A 22972-nucleotide genomic window follows, 5' to 3' on the forward strand; every position below is an offset into this window, starting at 1 on the left:
ATGGCAGCCTGCACGTTTTGTGTCTTCTTTTTCTAACAAGTATTTAAAATCCCATGCAAAAAAAAAAATTATGCCAATGGGAGATGAAAATATCACACCGATTGAGCTATTCTGTATTCCCTGTATGGCTTAGAGCCCTGCAACAGCATGCAAAGGGTTGGCATGGAGCAGGTTGTAGGTATCTGGAGCTGCGCAGCTCTGTGTGCTCTGCCCATGGTCTGAGATTTGTGTTGGGGAGGATTGGAGTGAATTAGTCTCCATGGAGCTGCTCCACAGCCTGGGGTGAGGTTCTTTTCTCCTGATCTCTCCTGTGCATCTGCCCAGTATGCAGCCCTGCTTCTCGAGCCTGTGACTGGGCTCAGGAGTTTGTCTAAGGTGAAGAAAGTTCTCATAGCCACAGGCAAGCTCAAATGTTTTAACTAGGGCTGTCGATTAATCACAGTTTTAATTGCACGGTTAACAGAATACCAATTGAAATTTATTAAATACTTTGGATGTTTTTCTACATTTTCAAATATTTGATTTCAATTTACAACATATAGTACAAAATGTACACTGCTCACTTTATATTATTTTTATAACAAATATTTGCACTGTAAAAATGATAAAAATATTTTTCAATTCACCTCATACAAGTACTGTAGTGCAGTCTCTTTATCTTGAAAGTGCAACTTATAAATGTAGATTTTGTTTGTTTGTTAGATAACTGCACTCAAAAACAAAACAACGTGAAACTTTAGAGCCTACAAGTCTTCTCAGTCCTACTTCTTGTTCAGCCAATCACTAAGACAAGCAAGTTTGTTTACATTTACAAGAGATAATGCTGTCTACTTTTTATTTACGTCGTCACCTGAAAATGACACTGTTGTAGCCGGGAACAGTGTTACAAATCTGACTCTCTACAGCTTGAATGATTCTGTAGTTGGAGCCTGCAATGGACCTATATCCTCTCTGGATTGGGCCCAGCAGGAGACACGTCATACACACCGACCCGTGGGTTTACACCTACATTAATAGCAAAATCCCATTTAAAACCACATTAGTGAACATGGTTCTGTTTTCCTAGACTCCTCCAGCTCAGCCATTGATTCAGTGTGTGATTTTTGGGTGAGTCACTTAGCTCCCCTGGCTGCGTAGTGCTTTGAGCACCGGACATGAAAGAGGCAATTAGAGCATTGTGATTAAAGCTTGCTGCTAAAGAAGTACAGAGCTGCTGCCATCCTGCAGTAGCTGCCCGGTTCTTCAGAGCAATAATTTAAGAACAAGTTCCACAGAGTGGCTGTGCGTTGTATGAAGAAATACTTACTTTTAAATCTGCTGCCTATTCATTTCCTTTGGTGACACTTGGTTCCTGTGTTATGAGAAGGAGTAAATAACACTTCCTTATTTACTTTCCTCTCACCAGTCATGATTTTATAGACCTCTATCCTATCCCCCCTTAGTCATCTCTTTTCCAAGCTGAAAAGTCCCAGTCTTATTAAGCTCTCCTCATAGGGCAGCCGATCCATACCCCTAATCATTATGTTGCCCTTTTCTGAACCTTTTCCAATTCAAATGTATCTTTTTTTGAGATGGAGCAACCACACCCGCACGCAGTATTCAAGATGTGGGTGTACTATGGATTTATACAGGGGCAATATGATATTTTCTGTTTTATCTCTGTCTTAATGATTCCCAACATTCTGTTCACCTTTTGACTGCCGCTGCACATTGAGCGGCTGTTTTTCGGAGAACTCTCCACAATGATGCCAGGATCTTTCTAGAGTGGTAACAGCTAATTTAGACGCCAGCATTTTATATGGACAATTGGAATTATGTTTTCCTACCGACATTCAATTTCATTTGCAATCTAATGGGTGATTTAAAAGCTGGGGTCTCTCGTTGTAAGCAATCACTGTTGGTTTTGGGGGTGGGGGTGAGGTAGGAATGTAATGGTAAATCTATGTGCTAAAAGCCCCAAATATCAAGGGACAGTGGGACAGTCTGAAGTTACACCCGCCCTGCAGTTAAAAATCTCTACCTTTAAAGAAATCACAGATAGCTGTGATCTGAACCCATCTGAATGACCCTAGCCTGTCCCCTCCCTGAATGGGGTTGAATGAGAGGGGAAAGCCAGAGTCCTGCAGGGGCTTGAACCTGGGCTGTGATTGCTTTCTTGTGCTTTCCTGTGGGGGCTTGGGAGCCAGTTCTGCTAAAACAGGGATCTTCTCACTTTGGTCCTCCCTCCAACTTGCACCCAGTACTCAAGCCTGCCTTGAACGAAGCACAATCGGACCAAGCCCGTGCCCTGCCCTCACATCTTCCATCTTAGTCCCTCAAATTGCTTTACCCGCATTCATGAATGGAGTCTTTCTCAGCCCTCCTGCTGGGACTTCTCCCCACTAAACCGTTTAGAAGAAATGGGCCAGAACATGACGTTTCGATCCAGTCATCCAGCAGAGCGTGAGGAGCCTTGGATCCGGTGTCCTGGGCTGGACACTTTCTTGCTTTTGCCGTTCACATAAATCACTTCTCCCAAGAGCAGAGCTCGAGAACCTGGACTACACTTTGTAGGAGTTTTTCTTTACTCTGATCACAGAGAAATAGGCTGCTCCTACTGATTTCCCCCCCTCCCCGCCCCACTCCAGTACATTTGCGTTAGAAATACCTTGTCTTTCTGTCGTTCTCTGCCGTTCTGTCACATTCCCCTTGTGAGTCATTTTTCCCCCCACCTCCACACCTTGTAATTGCAGCTTTCAGGATAATATTGGTGATAATTTTCAGCATAATATTATGACATGGCTGCCACCTTTTGTGCAGTGTTTAACCTTTCCATTTTCTTTCCAACAAAGAACAGCAGGAGGTTTCAGAAAGAGAGACCCCAGTCTGTCTGAGTCAGTACCCTGAACTCTCTGATAGTGCTAAAGACCGAATCCATTATCCAAGTGGCTGTTTCATCATTAAAGCTTTGCCTGAATGAAATGAACGAAATGAACACTGACTGCAACAAGCTACTCGCTATGGATCTCGCTACCGTGTGCTGCAGACTCCCACGCACAGCATCCGAAGTTGGTTTATACCAGGTCACATTCAATTTTCCTTGATGGCCATTGCAAGAAGGGAGGATGGCTGGCCTGGCAGTTGAGGTGCTGGATTTGGCCTCAAGCTCTGTGGATTCAGTTTTCAGCAGTGCCACAGACTTCTTGTCTGACTTGGGGCGAGTCCCAGAGGGTCTGTCTGCACTGAAGTTGGGAGGTGTAATGGCAGCACAGGGAGGCCTATTCAAGCTAGCTTAGCTTGCTAAAAATAGCAGTGTCGCTGTGGAGAAGTGGACTAGCCACCGGAGTATAGTCCCACCTGGGACCCTACCTACATACTCAGAGGACGAGCCTGAGCAAGCCTGGTTACACCACTGTTTTTAGTGAGCTAGCTTCATCAGCGCTACATTGTCTGCTTACACGTGCTCTCCTAATTGCAGCACCCCCAGGACTTCTCTACATGGGGAGCTAGTGCAGAGTAGCTAGTGCGCACCAGACAAGCTCTAAATCTCTCTGTGCATCCATTGTGCCCCTGGGAAATCGGGAATAATACTTCCCAACCTCAGAGGTGTTTGTGAGGATAAGCACTTCAGAGGCGCACAGATGCTCTGACGATAGAGGCCACATAAACATCTAATTAGAGAGAAAAATAGCCACATGTTGGCCCATTGTACAGTGTTTGAATTGGGCAAAATTGTAGGCTCAGAGGTAGAAGAGCTTGTCAGGCCCTCTGCCAGCTCGGAATTCTTCCACGGCGTTTCCAGCGTTTTGCCCTGGCCAGCTGATGGGGCTTCTGCCACCTCCTTCCCCTTTCAGAACCATTGCTGTTGGGTGCTGAGAACTTCTGAAAATCTAGGGTGAAATCACAGCCCTGTTGAAATCAGCGGGAGCATTTCCATTGGCGTCAGTCGTGCCAGGATTTCACCCTTGGCCCTTGTCTCAATGCTTAAATGAGAGCTGAGCTCTTCTGAAACTCTGGCCACTTGTGTGGAATGAGTCTGTAGACACCAGTCAACATGGATTCTGCATGCAATGCAGGATGACCAGGGCTTTCCTGAGAGCCATAACACCACTTTTACCAGCTGGTTTGAGATGCAAGTCCAAATCTGAATACAGATGCCGCCAATAGGCGCCACTGAGGGTATCATATCAAATGGCCTAACAGGAACCACAGTCACCAAACTTCTCTTTATGACAAAAAGGTTGAATGCTGGATTTACTGAATCTTCACGTTGTTATTTTTGTATCTGCCTTTTGGAGACTGGATGTATATTTTTCTGAGCCAGGGGTCTGGTAGATCACTGGAGAGGTGACAATTTGTTGGACTGTGTGCAAAACTGCACAGCAGTTGCTTATTATGCAGCATACAAAGCAGAGCAGTGTCTCAACAAGAACAAATTCTCGAGCCCAGTCAACAGCTTTCTCTGCATGCGTCACCCTCTCTCCCTAGTTTGGTTCCTTTATGCATTGGCAGCACGGAAGGGAACAAAATAAATTCAGAGTTAATTGGAGGAGAAGGAAACAGTTGTTTGAGCAGGAATACAGGGTCCTAGCTAGCTTGTCTATCAATCCAGAGCCTACAAATACAAATATTAATCCCAAAGGGGAAACTTTTTGTTTTGCATCGTAGATGTTAGATTCACTTTAGTTTTTATAGTGCTTTATTGGCTTTTTCATGATGTTTTGTTTTATTCTGTTTGACTTGTTTGTGTAGCCGTCCGAGTGCCTGGCTGTGGGGGAAGGGTGCTTTATACAAGAAGTTGTAACTGTTGTTCATCGAGAGTGCTAGCCAAATGGTTTCAGTGAGATGTGGAAGAAAATGGCCGAGTTTCTGGAGATGCTTAAAACCCAGTTAATCTGGGACAATGGCAGTCCAATGAGGTCATTGGTTTTGCAGAGGTTGTCCCTTGAATGAACCCAGCATGTGAGCCATCCCCAAAGACTAGGGGAGTTCAGATCTGGATCCAAACTTTATCACGTGGCCTCGTGTCTGTAACGGGTGATCACAAAACTGGATACTGAGCACTCATCAAGTTTAGTAGATTGGGCCCCTCTGCATTTTAAGTGTCTTAGTAACTGGGTGCACAACTCCTAATCATTTGAGAGAGACTGCAGAAGAGGCCCGAGTACCATATGCGGGTCAGTCTTCATGGACTGATGGAGTCAGACTTCCAAGCACTTGCAACATATATGAACCATGTGGGTTCTAGGATGATAATGGGATCCCTGTTTTGTGCTCTGTTCAGTTTTTCATTCAGATTTTGTTCTGATGCCAGTGCAGACAGAGCACTGGCGCGTTAAAGACATTGCTCAGAAAACTCACTGTGCGTTTAGCTATTAGAAGAAATGTCGCCACAAGCGGCTGAGTGATTTATATTCTGGATAAAGCACTTTTCATTGGTTTCTCGTTTCCCATTTTATTTGATGACAAACTACTTTCTTTTGCTTTAATCAAAAGGGAACAAACAACCCACAGACCCAGTGATAAATCACTTGGGGAGGCCTTAGGTTTTGTAGGTGTAAAAATTTGTGGCATTTTCCTCTCATTTTTAGATCCGCAGGGTCCTGAATGAGGAAAGCTGAAGTTGACAGAGTGGGTGGGGAGTATTTAGAGGGAGTAGCTTCCTGCCCTATCTTCCAGAGATGTTTTGAGGTTTAACTAATGAAGGATTGCACAGTGCTTTGAGATCCTCCAGTGCAATAGGCAGTAGGAAGTTCTCCACGTTCTTGGGTGCTCATTCAAAACACCAGCCTTCCTAGTGTTCATCTATTGCTGATTAAAAGGAGCCCTGGGGTGTGTAGCAACTAGGTGTTATGGGGCCCTATCCTGAGAGGTGGTAGAAAGAAATGTAACTCCCATGAAGTCCTCTCTCTTGGTCTTCTGATGTATTGTAGATCCCGATTTAGGAAACTATCAGTGTTGAAGAAAGTACTTAGGCGTGTGCTTAACTTTAGCTTGTGCGTAAGTACTTTCCTGAATAGCTCTGCGCTTAAGCATATGCTTAAGTACCAGAAATGGGTCCCTAATCGCTAAACTTAAATCAACAGATGTGGCTGCTAGCCACCTTTTAAAGTTCGGTTGTCAAGACATTCTGAAACTGCTTCCAACTCATCTCTGACATGAACCTTCTCTTACAGCTGACTGTTATTACAAAGATACTTTGAGTTTCCACCCGAGCTGTTGAAAGCATCCATCATTGCCTGCTGTCTCAGATGAGGGATGGGATGCAGACGATACTACTGATTCCATCCCTTCCCTCTATCAGTTTACACAGATAGCAGTAGCTATCTGTCTCTGCTGAATTAAATGAGCTCTTGATTGATGTTTGTTATGCCTTAAGAGCGCGGGTCGGCTTAGCAACAGGTCTACACCAAAATTTGAGGATTTTAAGCTCTATTGAATTATTGAATATCTAATACATTGTTGTTTTGTTTACCTGGAGTGTTCAAGGGCATGGAGCCCCTCAGCTCCCAGTGGCTGCGGTTCGCTGCTCCCACCCAATGGGAGCTGCGGGAAGTGGCCACCAGCACGTCCCTCGGCCTGCGCCACTTCCTACTGCTCCCATTGTCTGGGAAGGGCAAACTGCAGCCACTGGGAGCCGAAGGGCTCCATGCCTGCAGACGCTCCAGGTAAACAAAACATCCCGACCTGCCAGCAGCTTACCCTGACGGGCCGGGCGCCAAAGTTTGCCAACCCCTTGAAATATAGGGTTGGCTTATGAAAGGGTCATACCGTTTTTACCTATCCATCTTGAGGGTCGGCTTATAAACAAACGGGCTAATGAACGAGTATATACGGTTATTGTTTCATAGCATTTCCATTGCATAATTGGTCAAAATCCACTTTGTGGCTTGATTAATTGAACATTTATAATATCTTTCTCTATACCCTCCTGCTTGGATGATTTCTGGGGTGAATATAGAGAAAACATTCCACAAATGACATGTATAAAATATTCAGCTCACAGCCATGTTGGAGCGCTTAGATTCCTAAGAGAGGCTCTGGGATGTGACATCTTAGTGAACTCTCCCGTCTGACTACTTCCGATGAGTATCAAAACAGAGAACAATCAATGTGAATAAACAGCAATGGCCATCAAGGCCTAGGGCAATCAGAGTTTCTAGGGCTGTGTATTTGGGATGTCTCTCTCCTCTTAAATGTGCACACAGTTTCTTGGTCCCACATTTCATAGCTGACGACTGAATGTTGAGAGTTCATTAGAATGCATTTGTTGGCATAACTGTCCTACCCAGGGGAGGCAGTTGGTAGTGGATGGACTGTTCCATGTGGAGCATGGCCTGGTTAATGAAGCCAGAAGTTGGGTTCATTGTGCCTTGTATTGAGCACGGTGTAAATCAGCGACATGCTGCTCACCTAAAATGAGTCCGAATTCAAGACGAGGCTCAGAAATGAGGCTGTTCTCTTGCAGGAGAAGGCAGCATGGACCATTTGAGACTATAAAAGGCAGAGAGAGATCAGGTCAGGCAGGCCTCCAGAGGAGGTGAGCATGGCCCCTGCCACCACCCATCACAGATTGCTGTTGGGGAGGAGGGTCTCCCCTAATGATCCTGGCAGGACGAGAAGACTGAATTTCCAGGGCCATGCTCCCGGCGTCTTCGTCCCGCTGAGGGGAGAGTGGGCCACCAAGACCCATCCCCCACCAACTGCATGCTGTTGAATGGAGTGTGGGTCCCATCACCTGTAGATATCTGCTGCCAGGGTGGGGATGAGAGGCCGCTGGCCACCAGCCACTTCCCACCAAGTCTCCTTGCTGTGGGCCGGGCAGGGCATGGGGGAGCAGGCGGTTCTCAGACCCTGGTGCATCATCAGGGAGGTGAAATATTTATGGCTCTGCCACGCTGCGCACAGTTTGTTTCAGGCCGGGCTTGCTTGCTCCCAGCTCTTTGCATCTGTGGCCCACTTGGGAAGAGCTACCTTTATTTTTTACAGATGATAATGGGTCCAGAACGGTTGTGCTGCCGAACCTGGGACTGATCTGCTTGCTGGAACTGAGTCCGTGTAGTGTAGGGACGCAGCCCACAACCTCTCTCTTAACACTAGAGGTTTGAGGCACAGTTAACACAAAGAACAGGCAGGTTTTTATTTCCCCATGTGGGACATGTACATTCTGCGCTCAGGTCCTGAGCCTGCTGGGAAGTGTGGGAGAAGTTCTCTCTGCTGTGTCTTTCAGCTCTTCAGGATTTCCAATTGAGTCTCTCTCTATTGGGCCATCTGTATCCTGTCACAGGCCGTCTCACGGTAAAGCCTTAATACCAAACGGGCTCTCACTGATTTCAAATGATTTACAGTTAGATTAGCTTTCTGGACACGCTGCAGTTGGGAAGGCGTTTGCCTGCAGCGGCCATGGCAGTCGTATGCTTTCTTATTTTGCTCGGACTTCTCATTGTTCGTACCAGACAACTCTAAGCAGAAGTTTCTCTCCCTCCCCTGCTTTGGTGCAGAAGTTGCACCCTGTAGAGTGGGGCTGGATGCACAAGTCACTCTCCCATACCAAGAACACAGGCTGGCATTAGCCACTTGCAGTTGCTGGCCCTAGATATTTCCAGCATAGCACAGAGTGGGGACCCCCTGTCTCTCCGTGCAGGACTCAGGGTGAAAGTAACTTAAAGGACTTACCGGTATGTCAGAGTCCTGAGAAGGGGGCGGGGTCTCAACCAGAAGAGGCGGGCCTTTAAATCCCAGGCCCTTTAAATCGGAGGCTCTGGCTGCAATAACGGTGGCTGGGAGCCCTGGGCCCTTTAAATCACCACTGGAGCTACCAGCTGCAGAGGTGGCTGGAAGCCCTGGGGCTCAGGGGCAATTTAAAGGACCCGGAGCTTCAGCCACCACTACCACAGTGGAGCCCTGGACCCTTTAAATCGCCGACGGAGCCCCAGGGGCTTCTGGCTGCCACCACTACCCCGGGGCTCTGGCAGGGGGGCTCTGGTGGAGATTTAAAGGGCCTGCGACTCCCGCAGCTGGAGACCCTGGAGTAGTGGTGGCGGCCTGGGGCTCTGGAGGTGATGTAAAGGACCCAAGGCACCCGGCCGCCACTACTGCAGCGGAGTCATGGGTCCTTTAAATTGCCGCCCGGGGCTCTTGGCCACCTCTGCTGCCCGGGGGCTCTGGCAGTGGGGCTCTGATGGTAATTTAAAGGGCCTGAGGCTCCGGCCGCTGCTGGGAGCTCCAGGCCCTTTAAATCGCTGGCCTGGGGAAGCCAGTTTGGTCCGGCGCACCGACTCTTGCCAGTACACTGTACCAGCCCGTACCGGCGTACTTTCACCTCTGGCAGGACTGTCCCTTGTCCACCCATCCCATAATTCACTGTCCACTCCTCATTTTGCACTGGGCTCTGTCATATCCTGGAGAACAGTTAAAATCCCAAACTAATTTGGGGTTGTTGTCCACTGATTGCTTCTCAGTGGCTTATATGATCTGCCTCTGCCAACCCCGATCGCCGTGGGACTGGTGCCCATGTGATGCAAGCTGCTGCCACCGTTGGCACAAATGGGCACCCTTGGTGGTGCTCTTGCAAGGGAGGTTGGGGATTGAAGGGGCGTACCGGTTGCATTGCCTGCTCTGCCCCTAGCGGGTAGCCTTCCAGGTCAGGGTAGAGAGCCATTGGCAAAGGGCTTAGAAGGGGAAACTGCTGTCCGTGCTGTACCTGCTCTGTGGATAGATGCAGCTTGGGCCTTGTCCCAGAGGTGCTGGGGAACTGCCCGTGGAAAGTTGAGTGACACCCCCAGTGCTGCCATGAAGCTCCCCTCCTCCCCCCCAGCTGTCTCCAAATAATTGGAGGGGATCAGACTCCTCCTCCTCACCGGCTCCATCCCTACAGTAGGGTGGCCCAAACCCTCTAACTTGCCTGGCTTCTCCCAGTCCCACCCGGTGGTGCAGTTCCCCTCCCCTGCTTTTTCTTTTAGGCCTTTGCCTGGGGCAGTGTGACATTGGAGGCCCCACACCCCCCGCTGCAGTGAGAGAGTGTTTGTGTCCGCGTGCTGGCTGCAGAGCCAGTAATCCTCCTGCTCCTCCACCCACCTCTGGCTCTACTGCTTTTGTCATGCCTCTCTCTTTGCTCCCTAAACTTACCTCCCAGCCACAGCTATTTGCAAGGTTTCCCAGCAGAGCCAGGCATTCAGCTGGAGGCTGGGACTGCATGGCCAAGAGCCACATGCTCCGTGCACCAACAGAACCGCTTTGTATGCACACACATGACAATGGCACAAAGAAGTTCAGACCTCAGCAGAAAGACAACAGGCTGTTTGGCATCTGACAGCAGTGCAGGGGAAGAACCGCAACCATAGCACGCTTGCTTTTTTGCTGCAATCCTTGATTATTATTTTTGTGATGGGGCTGTTTAATCTTTGACATTTCACGTGGCAGCTTTAAAGGGGAAAAGACAGGCAGTGGAAGACAATAGCTAATCAGCTGGAGACTGGTGGAGTACTTGGCCTAATGAGAATGAGAAATGAGAGCCAGAAGCTCCTGGGAACCCACACAGTCTGTCTCCTGTATGCATGCTGTTCCCCGTGCATGCGTACGCGTGGGTGTGTGCAACTGACTGGATGGTCGGGCCCCGGAGTGCTGTTTCAGACTCTGCCGCTGCTTGCTACGAGACCATAGATAACTTACTTTGTCTCTTAAGCCATGTCTACACTATGAGCGCTACCGTGGCCACAGCTGCAGCGCTGTAGTGCCGTAATATAGATGCTTCCTACAGTGTCATAAGAGTTTTTTCCCATCATTGTAGTTCATCCACCTCCCGGAGCAGTGGTAGCTAGATGGTTAGATGCATTCTTCCCTTGACCCAGCCAGGTCTACACCAGGGGTTAGGTCAGCACAGCTGCAGGCCCCGGGAGTGACACAGCTCTCAATTTTAAGTGTAGACCAGGACTCGGTGTTTGGTCTTCTGCAAAACAGGGTTAGCAGGAACAGAAGGGCGGTATGGATTAATTAGTCAATGTGCATAAAAGGCATTGAGAGCCTTAAATGAAAGCATCTGTATCAAAGCAAAGTAAGGTGGTTATTATTCAGTATGAATATATGAGCTACCACAGAGCCTGTCTGAATCCCAGAAGCAGTAGGCAGTAACTGACGATACACTGTGTTCTCTGTAAGCCAGATTCTTAAATCTCCCATGGAGCTTCGTCTGCATGCAGACACCCTTCTGCTGGCTCTACGTTTCCCACCACTGCATGACAGCAATGTTTGGAGGCGAGGAGCACAGGAGCATGTAAAGGACTAGAGAGAAAGTGAAGGGGTGACTTGATCACAGTCTGGAATAGAAGTTTCATAAGAGGAGGGTTTTCAGTCTAACAGACAAAGGTCTAACAAGAGCCAATGGCTGGAAGGTGACACTAGATGAATGCAGCCTGGAAAAAAGCCCCGGCTTGACCAAAAAAACCCAACCCTGATATTCTGTGATTCTATGAAAGGTGCGAATTTGTAACTGTGAGGGTAGTTCTCCACTGGAACCCTTTCCCAAGGGAGGAGGTGGATTCTCTATCACTGGACATTTTAAAGTCAAGATTAGATTCTTTTCTATATTAATTCAGGGAAGCTTCATGGCCTGTGTTACACAGGGGGTCATGCTACATGATCCCAGACGTTACTTTTGCCCTGATAATCTAGGAATCCATGTTTCAGTCAGGTTTCTAACAGACTTCCTGCCGCTTGCTGTGATGATTCACCGTTCCTGATTTCCTACTTTTAATTTAAGCACCTGCTTAAAATCGTTCAGTTGCTTTTAACAGCTTCTCTTGGGCTCTTCGCACATCCTGTATTAAACCCATCAGGGCTGCGTATTATTTGCAGACTCATAGCAAACAGAGATGAAAAAGACCTATTACATCATCTAGTCTGTTCCTCTGCCATTCCAAACTTGTTGCCTTCACCACTGTATGCTTCCCAGTGTTTTGTGCTGTCCATTAAAAAATATCTTTGTGTTGGAGCTTCTGCTGCTTTTCGCAGGGCAAGGGCTCTCAACCTGGGGGTCTTGGACAGGTGTCAGGAGCACACCGCCCTTCTCATAGGGCAAAGTGGGGAAGGGGCTCCAGGTTGGGATTGTAGAATGGAAACAAGTAGGAGTTCTGGTTTAGGATCTTGTTCTACAGTCTAACAGACTGGATATAGCCCCTTTTGGCACCCCAAATGATTCTTCTTCTGGCTTGGTGTTTACAACCTTCAAATGTGTGTGGAGGGTCCTCTCTTATCCTCTAAGCTACCACAGATCTGAGCTATTCCTGTGCAGGGTGACTAATCTTTTGCCATCAGTTGCTCCACACCCTTAAACACTTTTATTTCTCTTCCCCTGAATTCCTTCCAGTTCATTGACACATTGAAGGTATTGAGGCGCCCAAAACTCAATGCAGTATTGCAGGGCCCCTGCTCCTCCCTGAAGCCTAAGGCAAGGCCTGGTCTCTCTTTGAGATGTGATACAGCTGCTCCTGAAAGCCCATAGACAGATGCTGGAGAATGAAGCAGAGGGACATGGGTGATAATTCCTCAGAGATGTGTCGCTCCTAGAACAGCAATGCTGGATTTAGTTGTCCTATCTTTCACATGGCTGTTTAATCTGATCAGGCAATACATTATGATGTTCAGGGGCCCCCAATTCTCCCTGGCTTCAGAATGCCATCTTTCCTAACCCTGAACCCGCAAGGATGGGTTGTCCACTGGAATCCTGATTGAGAACTCGGTTGCCAGCGGTATCAATGACTACTGGAGAAGGAAATGGGAGGGCTGGTGGTTTGTCGAGAACTGATAACATGTTCAGAACGTCTTGCAACACAAGCCTTGCCCCAGCAGGCTGACAGTCAGACAAAGTAGATAAGGCACACGGGGAGCAGATGTTCTGAACTAGCTCACATCACCTGTCCTGTAACATTGCGTACGGAGGCCTTTTGGAGTGAGTCAATGTTTGTGGATTTTGTGATGAACTGAGCGGTTCTCCCTTGGGTAACCGAGAGCCTCAGCAGCACTGTCATGTGCGGAACAGGGCGGTGACTTGGTTATGCATGCTGTCCATGTGGTATTTTAATGATTGATAGTCATTGTTTTCCTGTGGTTGATTTTGATTTTTCAGAATAGTCCCATGGGGCTCACTGCCTTGACGTGGGACCCAGTGTGTGAGCCACTTCTGGGGCAAAGCAGCTCCACTGTATTGCAAATGGACTTGGCTCTTCTCTTATGAATGATCCCGTGAAGCGGCATTGCTACAAATAACCTATCTGGCATCCTTCCCTTTGCCTATGCAGGAGGGAGACTCGTTTGGAGCCATGGAGAAGGTCTGCAGGCAGCTGACCTACCACCTCAGCCCTCACTCGCAGTGGAGACGCCAAGGGATCATGAAGAGGAAGCCACAGTCCTGGTGAGTCAGCTTCTGAAAGCTGTGCAGATTGATCATTTGACATTTCCTCCCGCTCCCCTGGCTGGATGCTTCTAGACGCGTTGGTGTCACTTTAAGGTTGGAATGGAAGGAGATCGCTTCTGCCGCGGTGATTGGCGTTTGTGGGTTGGTATCTGTAAGTAAGCCATCGAGGAGCAGAGATTGTTTCCCCGGAATCAAATTTATTCATCGTCTCAGCTGCATTTCCCGTGCTTCCAGCAACACTAATCTGTGCCACCGTATCTGTGCGTTGATTCATCCCGTCTGTTTAGGCACAGGTGAGAAGCCTCCTATGCTCCTGGGTAGATTTAACTCCTGGGAAATGCGCTGCTTTAGTACGGACAGTCAATGGGCTCTGCAGGACACTGCTCAACTATCTCCCTTGCAAATGACGACAATTCCCTTTGGTTATGGCCTAGGGGCTTGATTCTGCATGGCACAGGTGTGGGGTGTTGCACCTGTAAATACTGGGTAAAAAGAGAAACAGGTGAGCTCATGGGAACCCGAGCCTATGCTGAGGAGTGTGCTGGCCACTAGGTTGCTCTTACCAATAATAGGAGTGAGACCTACGTGGGGAGTGTAGAAATAAGGGCCTTGTTAGCATGATGAGGATTATGCTTACCCCAGGTCTCCTCCAGCACACCTAGTCACAGACCTCTGCACTCCTCTTACCTAATGCATTTGTGAACAAGGGGGCAGGTGCACAGGAGGCTTGAGACTTGCACCCAGTCCATGCAGCAGAGTTTACCTAGCATTTACCCTCCTCTGCCGTCACTGTCTCTTTGGCTGGGCTTTGCTTGCCGCTGGGATAACACCCGCTCTTAACTGTCCTTGGAGAATTCACTGTTTCTGCTGCAATGTACCTGCTTTTATGCCCTGGTTCACATTATGCAGGGACTTGGAGGGATGCAGGCTTAATTGCTATGATGCTGATGTGTGCATTCATCTTTGCAACGCTAGGCAGAGCTCCTAGGGCTTAAATCTGCCAGGCCAGTTGGTGTAACGTATCTGGATTAATCCAACTGCACTGGGGATTTAGCAAGAAGGGCTTTAGGATGGGATTTTCAAAAGCTACAAAGGGACTTAAGTACCCCACTTCTAGTGAAAGTCCAGTGGGAATTGGGTGCTTAACTCTCGATGAATCTCCCTCTTATTAAATCAGTGTTTGCCTATGAGGGGGCAACTCTGTCCCTTTCTAAATCTCTAGCCCTTCCCCCTTGTCCGTTTTGTACTTGCTGTCAGGAAAGGCTGCATGAAACTTCCACAGCTGGATAAATCCTTAGCTGACAACTGTTGTATTCCCCATCAGAGTCTATGGTGTAATGGGATGATCAGAGACAACACTAGTTTGTCCGGGTTAGACTTTCTGCTCTGGCAGTTAACATACAAGCACAGCAGCTGTGTTGTTGTGAGACATCTTGGCTTTGTGATGATCTGCATAAAGGGAATTGTGGGATTAAAAACAGCCCAGGGGAAGGGGAGGAAAACATCTAATTGAAATGAACCATCTTAACCCCTCCCCCCCAAGCTCCTCAAAAAACCCAGCATCCCTGCTCTCTGCGTGTCCCAGAACTCTGCAGCCTAGAAGCACATGGCTAAGGCAGCATTGACAGAAATCCAAAAGGTCAGCTGTCTGCCTGGCATGGCTGATGCGGCGTCTCCGGTAAGATCAGCGTCAAATGCATGCTGTCTCCAGGCCATCGGTGGCTTGTTTCTTTCTTTTCCAAGGATGCAGGTTCAGTTATTGCCATCTCCTGGCACAATTAAAAGCCGTGCCTGTCAGCTCAGCACTAAGATCTGCGTTAGCAGCTCTTCCGCTGGAGCCACCCCGTGGCAGCTCTAGCTTAAGTGTGCAGGTAGGTGGGGGCATTGCTCAGGGAGTGCTGCGGTTGGCTGGCTGTTCCCTGAAATCCCACTGTTGTTGCTGCTCCTTTGGTGCCCCCTGCTGGGACGTGTGCTGAATAGGTTTAGGCACTGGAGCAGTTGCCCTGCATGGATTCTCTAGCTACAAGAGCCATTCCATTCTATTGACAATGGAGAATGGTGCCGAGCATTAGAATGAAGGTAAATGTATTTTACTCTGATTTTATGTTCCTATTTTTCTAAGTAGGGAAGAACCCCAAGAACCCTGGTAAGTAAGTTAGCTGTTCCCTTGCTGCAGCCACCCGCCAGGAAAAGGTTCAGCTTCTAATAGAAACTAATTTAATTCCTGAGGATGGCGTTACACTTTGGAAATATTTGAGCTTGTTTAGAGGCCCTTTTTCACATGCCGAATTATTAATATAAGCCTCCAGGCATCAGTGGGGGAAGGGAGGGCACCAGCCCGTCCTGTATTGAGTGCAAACCAGTCCTCGCCACACCCTCGAAAAGTAGGCAGGGATTTATATTTATTAGATGGGTGAGTTGAGGCAGAGGTTCATCAATCTGATCTCAGCTACACAAGTCAATAACAAAGCTGTACTTGAAACACCAGTGTCTTAGTGTCCCAACTCTGTCTGTTTCTGTAGTCTACTAAAGTGCCTTCCAGCCAAGGGCTAAAAACGAAACATAGGTGCCTGGATTTATGCTGCCAAGACAGTTATCTTTATCGTAACTTCTGTTCTTCAAGATGTGTTGTTCATCTCCATTCCATATTAGGTGCGTGTGCTCGCTGCATGCACTGTGCCGGAAGTCTCTCCCTCGGCAGCACCCACACAGGACTGGCTCCGGTACCCTCCAGAGCAGTGACCACATGGTGCAGCACAAGGAGTGCCCCCCTGCCCTAGTTTGTTCTCACCAGAAACTCCAGCAGTGGGGAAGGAGGGTGGGTTGTGGAATGGACATGCGCAACACATCTCGAAAAGAACACCAGTTCTGGAAAAGGTAACTCTTTGAGCAGGGCCGCCCAGAGGATTCAGGGGGCCTAGGGTCTTTGGCAGCGGGGCACCCCCACTTCGGCGGCACTTCGACAGCGGGGGGTTCTTCCGCTCTGGGACATGCTGCTGAAGTGCCCCACAGATCCACGGCGGGGATCTCCCGCCGCCAAAGTTCCGCCGAAGACCTGGCACTTTGGCAGCGGGTCCGCTTCGGCGGTAATTCGGTGATGGGGGAGACCCAGAGCTGAAGAAGCTCTGGAGGCCCGGGCCCTGCCAGAGTTTTCCAGGGCCCCCGGAGCGAGTGAAGGATCCCCCTCCAGGGGCCCCGAAAAACTCTCATGGGGGCCTGGGGCAAATTGCCCCACTTGCCCCCCCCCTCTGCGCAGCCCTTTCTTCGAGTGCTTGCTCATGTCCATTCCATGTTAGGAGACTCCACTGCAGTACCCCTGGAGGTGGGTAGGAGTTTGTGGACATGTAGATTGCAACACAGCTCTGCCGAACGTAGCGTCATCTCTGGCCTGCTGAGTGATGGCATGATGAGTGGTAAACATGTGAACAGAGGACCATGTTGCAGCTCTAAAGATGTCCTGGGTAGGGATGTGCGTCAGGAAGGCCGCTGAAGATGCCTGTGCTCCCGACAAATGGACTCTGACAATTGGCAGCAGCAGAACCCGTGCCAGGTTGTAACAGGTCCTTATGCACGAGGTGATCCAATTGGAAATCCTCTGCAAGGACACCGGGTAACCTTCATCCGATCCACTGTAGCAATGAAGAGTTGAGTCGATATTCGGAAAGGATTGATATGTTCTAAGTAGAAAGCCAAGGCTCTGCAGACGTGGAGGGCATGAAGATGCCTCTCCTCACTGGTCTTGTGTGGTTTGGGACAGGACATCAGGAAGAAGATGTCCTGGTCGTATGGAAGGTGGAGATCACTTTTGGCAGGAAGGCCGGGTGGGGCCACAACTGAATCTTATCTTTGTAGAAGACCGTGTAGGAGGTTCTGAGGTCAAGACTTTAATTTCAGAGATCTGTCTTGCTGACGTCACTGCCACCAGGAATATGACCTTTCATGACAGGTGGGAAAGGGCGCAGGAACCCAGCAGCTCAAAGGATGGACCAGTGAGCCTAGAGAGGACCAAGTTAAGATCCCACTGCAGGACAGGAGTTTGTACCTGCAGGAAGAGTCTTGAGCCCTCAAAAATCTGACTGTCATGTCGCAGGAAAAACACCATCTGTCCTTAGATCAGCAGGTGAAAAGTGGTAATGGCCGCTAGATGCACTTCAATGGAAGAGTGTGCCAGGCCCTGGTTCCTCAAATGGATCAGGTAGTCCCAGACAGCCTTGGTTTGTGCATTGGCCTGCTAAACCCAGGGTTGTGAGTTCAATCCTTGAGGGGGCAATTTAGGGATCTGGGGCAAAAAACTGTCTGGGGCTTGGACTAGATGACCTCCTGAGGTCCCTTCCAACCCTGATATTCTGAGTGCCAAATGGGTTTGTTAGCAAGGGAATTGGGTTCTCTGCTTTTCCTTTTCGCTCCCTCATGTGGAGGAGGGAAGCTACTTCTTCTATTCATCTCCTCTTTCTCCGGCTTGCAGAAAAGCAATAAGTCATCCTCCTCCGCGCTGGAAATGGCCATTAAGCATCCCGGTATGAGAGATTCACGGGGAAGTCTGCCATGCCACGACATCCCTCTATCCATCATGTAATCGACTGTAGTTAGAGGATCCCAGGTGGTGGGGTATCTCCTGGCAGTCACTGATTATTGCATGATGGGGTTTCTTGTGCCTGTATTAGAGTGGAGCTGCTCGGTAACGATTCTTGGATACTGTCTATTAATTTAGTGGTTTAGTTCAATAGCGAGGTTGTCGGGAAAAACAAGCAGGAAGGGGAACAGTGGCTCAAGATAAGCCACTCCTCAGGAAGCTCCTAAGGGTCGTTGAGAGACGATACCCCAATGATGAGCTTTGAAGATTCAGCCTCTTAGCTCCTGCCAAAGTACAGAATTGATTCTGATGAGCAGGGATGAAGTCCGGGAAAGCGCAGGTGAACTCTGGCTGGTTTAAAAGGACTTTCTCAAGAGGAGAGGAGTTGTTCGGAGGGACCAGACTTCCTACAGGCTTACCATTCCCCGTGTAGGAAGATAGCCGTGCGTGCTGACTGTTTGTGGTTTGAAAAATCCTCTCTGAATGTTTTGTTGCCCCTGTGAAAACAAGCACTCCCTTGGTTTTAAGACAGCCATTCTGTCACTGGATACCGCTGGTCACAGACTCCCACAGGGGAGAAATGCAGGTGTCTGAACTCAGTCAGATCAGCAGGGTCAGCACCAGAGTGCGCTAGCCCGGGGCCCGCTCTGAGAGGGGGAGAACTGTGGAGTTCTGCCCAGGAGAGGCAAAGGCCTGAGGCGGGTGGTGCACATGCAGAGAGACTAGGAAGGGGACAGAGGTGCAGCTAGCTCCGTAGCTCTGAGAGCGCCTTCCTCTGACAGACCCCTGGCCTAGCAGGGACACTGGCTGCCTCTGGTACGGCAAGTCCCGTATTTTTGTGATACCAATGGGTGCTAACATAAATGGCACAGCTCTCCCTTGCACGGCACGCAGAGCGTTGCTTTCATGCATACGCCAAGTAGCAGAGGTTGAGTGGTACAGGATTCAGCCATGGAATCTCTTGGTATTACTAATTCTGTAGCATAGGCCTTGCCAAACACCACACCCCTGTGCAGCGCTGTCCCCTTGTCTGATTGCTAATCGCTGCTAACGACTGACTAATGACACTGTGTCCTCATTACTGGCTGTTTGCGTTGTGGTTGTAGCTGTGTTGGTCTCAAGATCTTAGAGAGGGTGGGTGAGGTAATGTCTTTTATTGGTTGGTGAAAGAGACCAGCTTTTGAACCCCACCGAGCTCTTCTTCAGCAGCTAACAAATTCTCTCTGAGTTCTGCTCTTCTGCAGCAGGGTGATCTGAGTTCTAGCCCTGCTGAGGGTGTCAACGACTGCTGAGCTGTAGGGTGCTTCGCAGTGACGGCAAAAACCAGGTCCAATAAAAAGCTAAATAATCCTGCATGCAACAGATGTTTGCCTTGGCCTCCATCCTAGCTGTTTGCCTGGGGTGTGAGTTGTTGATTGGCAATGTTACATTCTTTGTCTCGGGGTTATGTTTTGTGTGTCTTTGTTTTTATTATGTAAAGAAAGGGAAGGTGACAGTAGCTACAGGAGTCAGAGTTATAATCAGTGTTATATGATATGAACTTGGGGCCCCCCTTGTGATCATGTCCCTATTGTAACGGGTGCAGTGCAAACACATAGTAGGACACAGTCCCTGTTCCAAAAAAGCTTCTGATTGAAATACACAAGACGGACAAAGGGTGGGAGGGGAAGAGGCACAGAGAGATTAAGTGATTTACCCACAGCCAGATAGCACATCAGTGGCAGAGAATCAGCATTAGAACCCATGTCTCTCCTGAGATTTGTCCTTCTGCCCTAACCACTATGTTGCTAGGTAGTCCAGTGACAAATGCTTTAGCAATGGCTCAGACTGGGAAGTAGAATACCTGCAGTTTCACACGACTGTTGTTCTAGGATTTTTCAGCACAGTGTGTAATTAAAACGGGCTGATTTGTATTAGCTATTAGATAAGCAAAACTGTGGCAGATCTGCACACCTCATGCTTGGAGATCTGCTCTGCTGATTTTAATAAAAGAGCAGGGCAGGAGCACCCAATTGAGTTGTTTACTGTAGGTCACATCCCACTGGGTGTTCTCAGCACATGGTGCAGTGTGGTAAATAGGGAGCACGGTTGTTGGTTTATCCTAATTTTTTTCTAATTAGAGGAGGAAATGCCCACCCCTTGCCATCCTATTAGGATGTCATTAAAACTGTACTGCTGTGGCAGTGGGGAGCTCTTCAGGGCTGAAGAGTTAAGAAACTCTGTGAAACAGCTTTTAAAAAGTCTGTTTTGTGCCATTCTCTCTCTAATTATCGGTTCTCTTTCTGCGTGTGTGTCGTCCCCCCCCACCCCCCCGAGACCTAAGTGGCTTTAGCTCAGAGCCCTGTTATAAGAATCTACTTTCTCCTTTGGAAGAAGCAAGAAATAGTTGAGGTTTTTGATAATCATAATTGCAAAGAGCTGAGATTCATCCACAATGGAAGTCCAGTTACGGCCACGTACCTGAGGCAGTGCTGGGATGACGGCTGCATCCTGTACACCCTATCACACAGCTAAAACTTGACAAACGAGGGCTATCCTGGCTGTAGTAATTAAAGAATACTTGGCCCTTTGCATTAGAATGGTGGCATGAGGCCATCTGTCCTGCAGCTCAGGTAGATTCCCCCTGTGCTTTTGATTGGGTCGAATGATTCTCTTTTCTCTCCAGCCTGAGCTGGAGTCTGCTGTTAAACAGCTGCAGTGTTGCACAGCTGGGTGAAGTGATCCCTATGCTTCTGCATACATTGACTTACTCCTTAGGGGCTCCCAGGTGCTTAATTATTTAATATACCTGTGTGTACCGTAATGTGCTCCGAGATGGTTAGGGACTGTGCGCTCCTATAGAGCCTTTCATTATTAAAACAATAAAGCACTGACGGGCAGTTTTCCTCTCTGCCTTGCTACTCAGACCAGCTGGTCCCAATAACTCTCTGACACTGAATTTATGGACTCTATTTCCTGGCTGCCGCCATCCACAATCCTACAATTCTTCACTTTGCTGCACTTCGACTTAATTAGCAGTTGGCTCCAAACGACACAGAAATGGGTCTTGAGAACCTGTATTTGCATAAATCGTTTTGCAGGTTAATGAACTTTGTCATAGTGGAATAATGAGCAGAACCTTTTGGTCTCTCATGGGGTTGGAGGGGAGCTCTGGATAGACTCTGTATGCTGAGATGAAGTTGAACCATAAATAAATCAAACAGGCCTGTAGGAATAGCTAATTTGTTTTCCTGTTCTTTGTGCTTTTCACACTGCATCCTGTTCTGCTGCTTTTTCTCTCACCTTCTGGTCTTCGTTTGCAGAGCCCAGCATGACCAATAATCGTGTGATTCTGGGCTTTGTAAAATTCCCCTCTCTCTTTCTCGGCAGCACCACTGACATGTTTTTCTCTGCTCCTCAGTCCTTTTTGCAATGTCTTATGTGTGGTGATACAAGGTTCCTTTGGGGACAAGTTGCATCTCCATTATTAATGGGCTTGCCAATTAGGAAAGGCCCTTTTCAGGAAATTATTTCTTTTTATTTGTGAAATCTTAATCTCCTTAATGCCCTGTTCATGCTGCCATTGAAATGGCTTTACCAGCAATGTTTAAACTAGATGACCCAAACTTAGGGGATTCAGGTTTGGAATCCATCTCCAAATTTCAATCACTCCCTTATCACCCATGGGCAGAATCAGCCCTGGAAACCCAGTAACCCCTGGTCTTTGGTGTGGCAGAGATCCAGATCATAATACAGTAGTATGGTGTTGGGTCTGTCTTTGGCTTAAAAACAATTGTTGCTAGCACTGTTCTAGGTTAGTATCGCGAGCCAGGGTGGGATTGTCTGTTGTTCCAAGTTCTGCATTGTACAACCGGGGGGGTTACTGTGTAGCCTGCTTCAGCTGCCCTGGCTCTCCATCAAAGAGTAAAGAGTCTTGTCCGCGTTTTCCAAGGTAAACCTAGAACTAAGCCTAGAACTGTAATGGATTCACTCCTAGTGCAGGCAGAGCCACAGGGACCATTTTTTGTTGAAGGAAAAGGCGTGGGAGAGCGCTTCGTTGTGTGGTGCGTGTTCTCTTTGTGTTCCAAGGACAAGTCAGTAACGTAGCCGTTATTTACAAAAACGCTCCCTTGCTCTGTCACAGCAATTAGCGAACAAACAGCCTGTTCTGACAGCAGTATGAAAGTAAAGGATTGTAGTCCCCAGAGTTGACTGATCTAGTGTATCTGCTGCACAAATGGAGCAATGAAAGGATCCATTTGTTCCTGCCACGAGCAAGCATCCCTTGGAATGAGTGTATGATTTTCAGTTTTCTCTCTCTCGGCTGTTGGGATGCCTCTTTCCCAGAGGAGCTATTCAGAGGACTCTTTTCCACGTTGTCATCTGTGGTACTGGGAACGGGCCACCGAACGTAACTGGGATGTGGAGGGAAACCCAGGGATGGGAAGCATCTTACTACCCACGGCAAGTGGAGGGAGCTGGGACAGTTTGTTGCCCAACAGTGTTCAGAACTGACCGTATGTGGTATAAACCTTTGCTGACAGTGCAGGGCATTATTAACAATAACACCTCCCTCTTACATAGAGCTCATATCCATAAATCCCACAGCGCTATGCAAAGGAGGTCAGTATCATAGTCTGGTTTGCCAACGTGGGAACTAAAATGATGTAACTTGCCCAAAATCACTATCATAAGCATCTTTCCCAAATCTGGACCTTAGCGTCCAAAAATCTGGGTGCCTGCATGAAACCCTCTAAGCCTAATTACCAGCTTAGATTTGATCTTGCTGCCACCATCCAAAAATTCCAGTGTTTTGGCTCATTCTGGTCTCCCCAAACCCTTCCCTGGGGAGCCCCCAAGACTCAGATGCCCTGAGTCTACAACAAAGGGAAATAACCCACTTCCCTTCCCCCTCTCTCTCCCACCCAGACCTTTCTCTCTGGGCTAACCTGAGAGTTACTGATGCAACCTCTTTACATCACAATACCAAGAAGCATGTCTCCTCTCTTCCACAAAGAGACAACCAAATA

At 48.3% G+C, this 22972-nt stretch overlaps 1 protein-coding gene across 2 annotated transcripts in view; it reads left to right on the forward strand.

Moving 5' to 3' along the window:
- The window catches only part of LRRC75A (leucine rich repeat containing 75A), a 181524-nt gene that overhangs the window by 84552 nt on the left and 74000 nt on the right, over positions 1-22972 (forward strand). For both annotated transcript variants that reach the window (XM_032774453.2, XM_075059533.1), the window contains one exon: positions 13275-13387. In XM_032774453.2, coding sequence (XP_032630344.1) covers positions 13275-13387 — 113 coding nt within the window. The remainder of the gene's footprint in view (positions 1-13274; positions 13388-22972) is intronic.

Source organism: Chelonoidis abingdonii, chromosome 20 (assembly GCF_003597395.2).
Source record: "Chelonoidis abingdonii isolate Lonesome George chromosome 20, CheloAbing_2.0, whole genome shotgun sequence".
NCBI lineage: Eukaryota > Metazoa > Chordata > Testudines > Testudinidae > Chelonoidis > Chelonoidis abingdonii.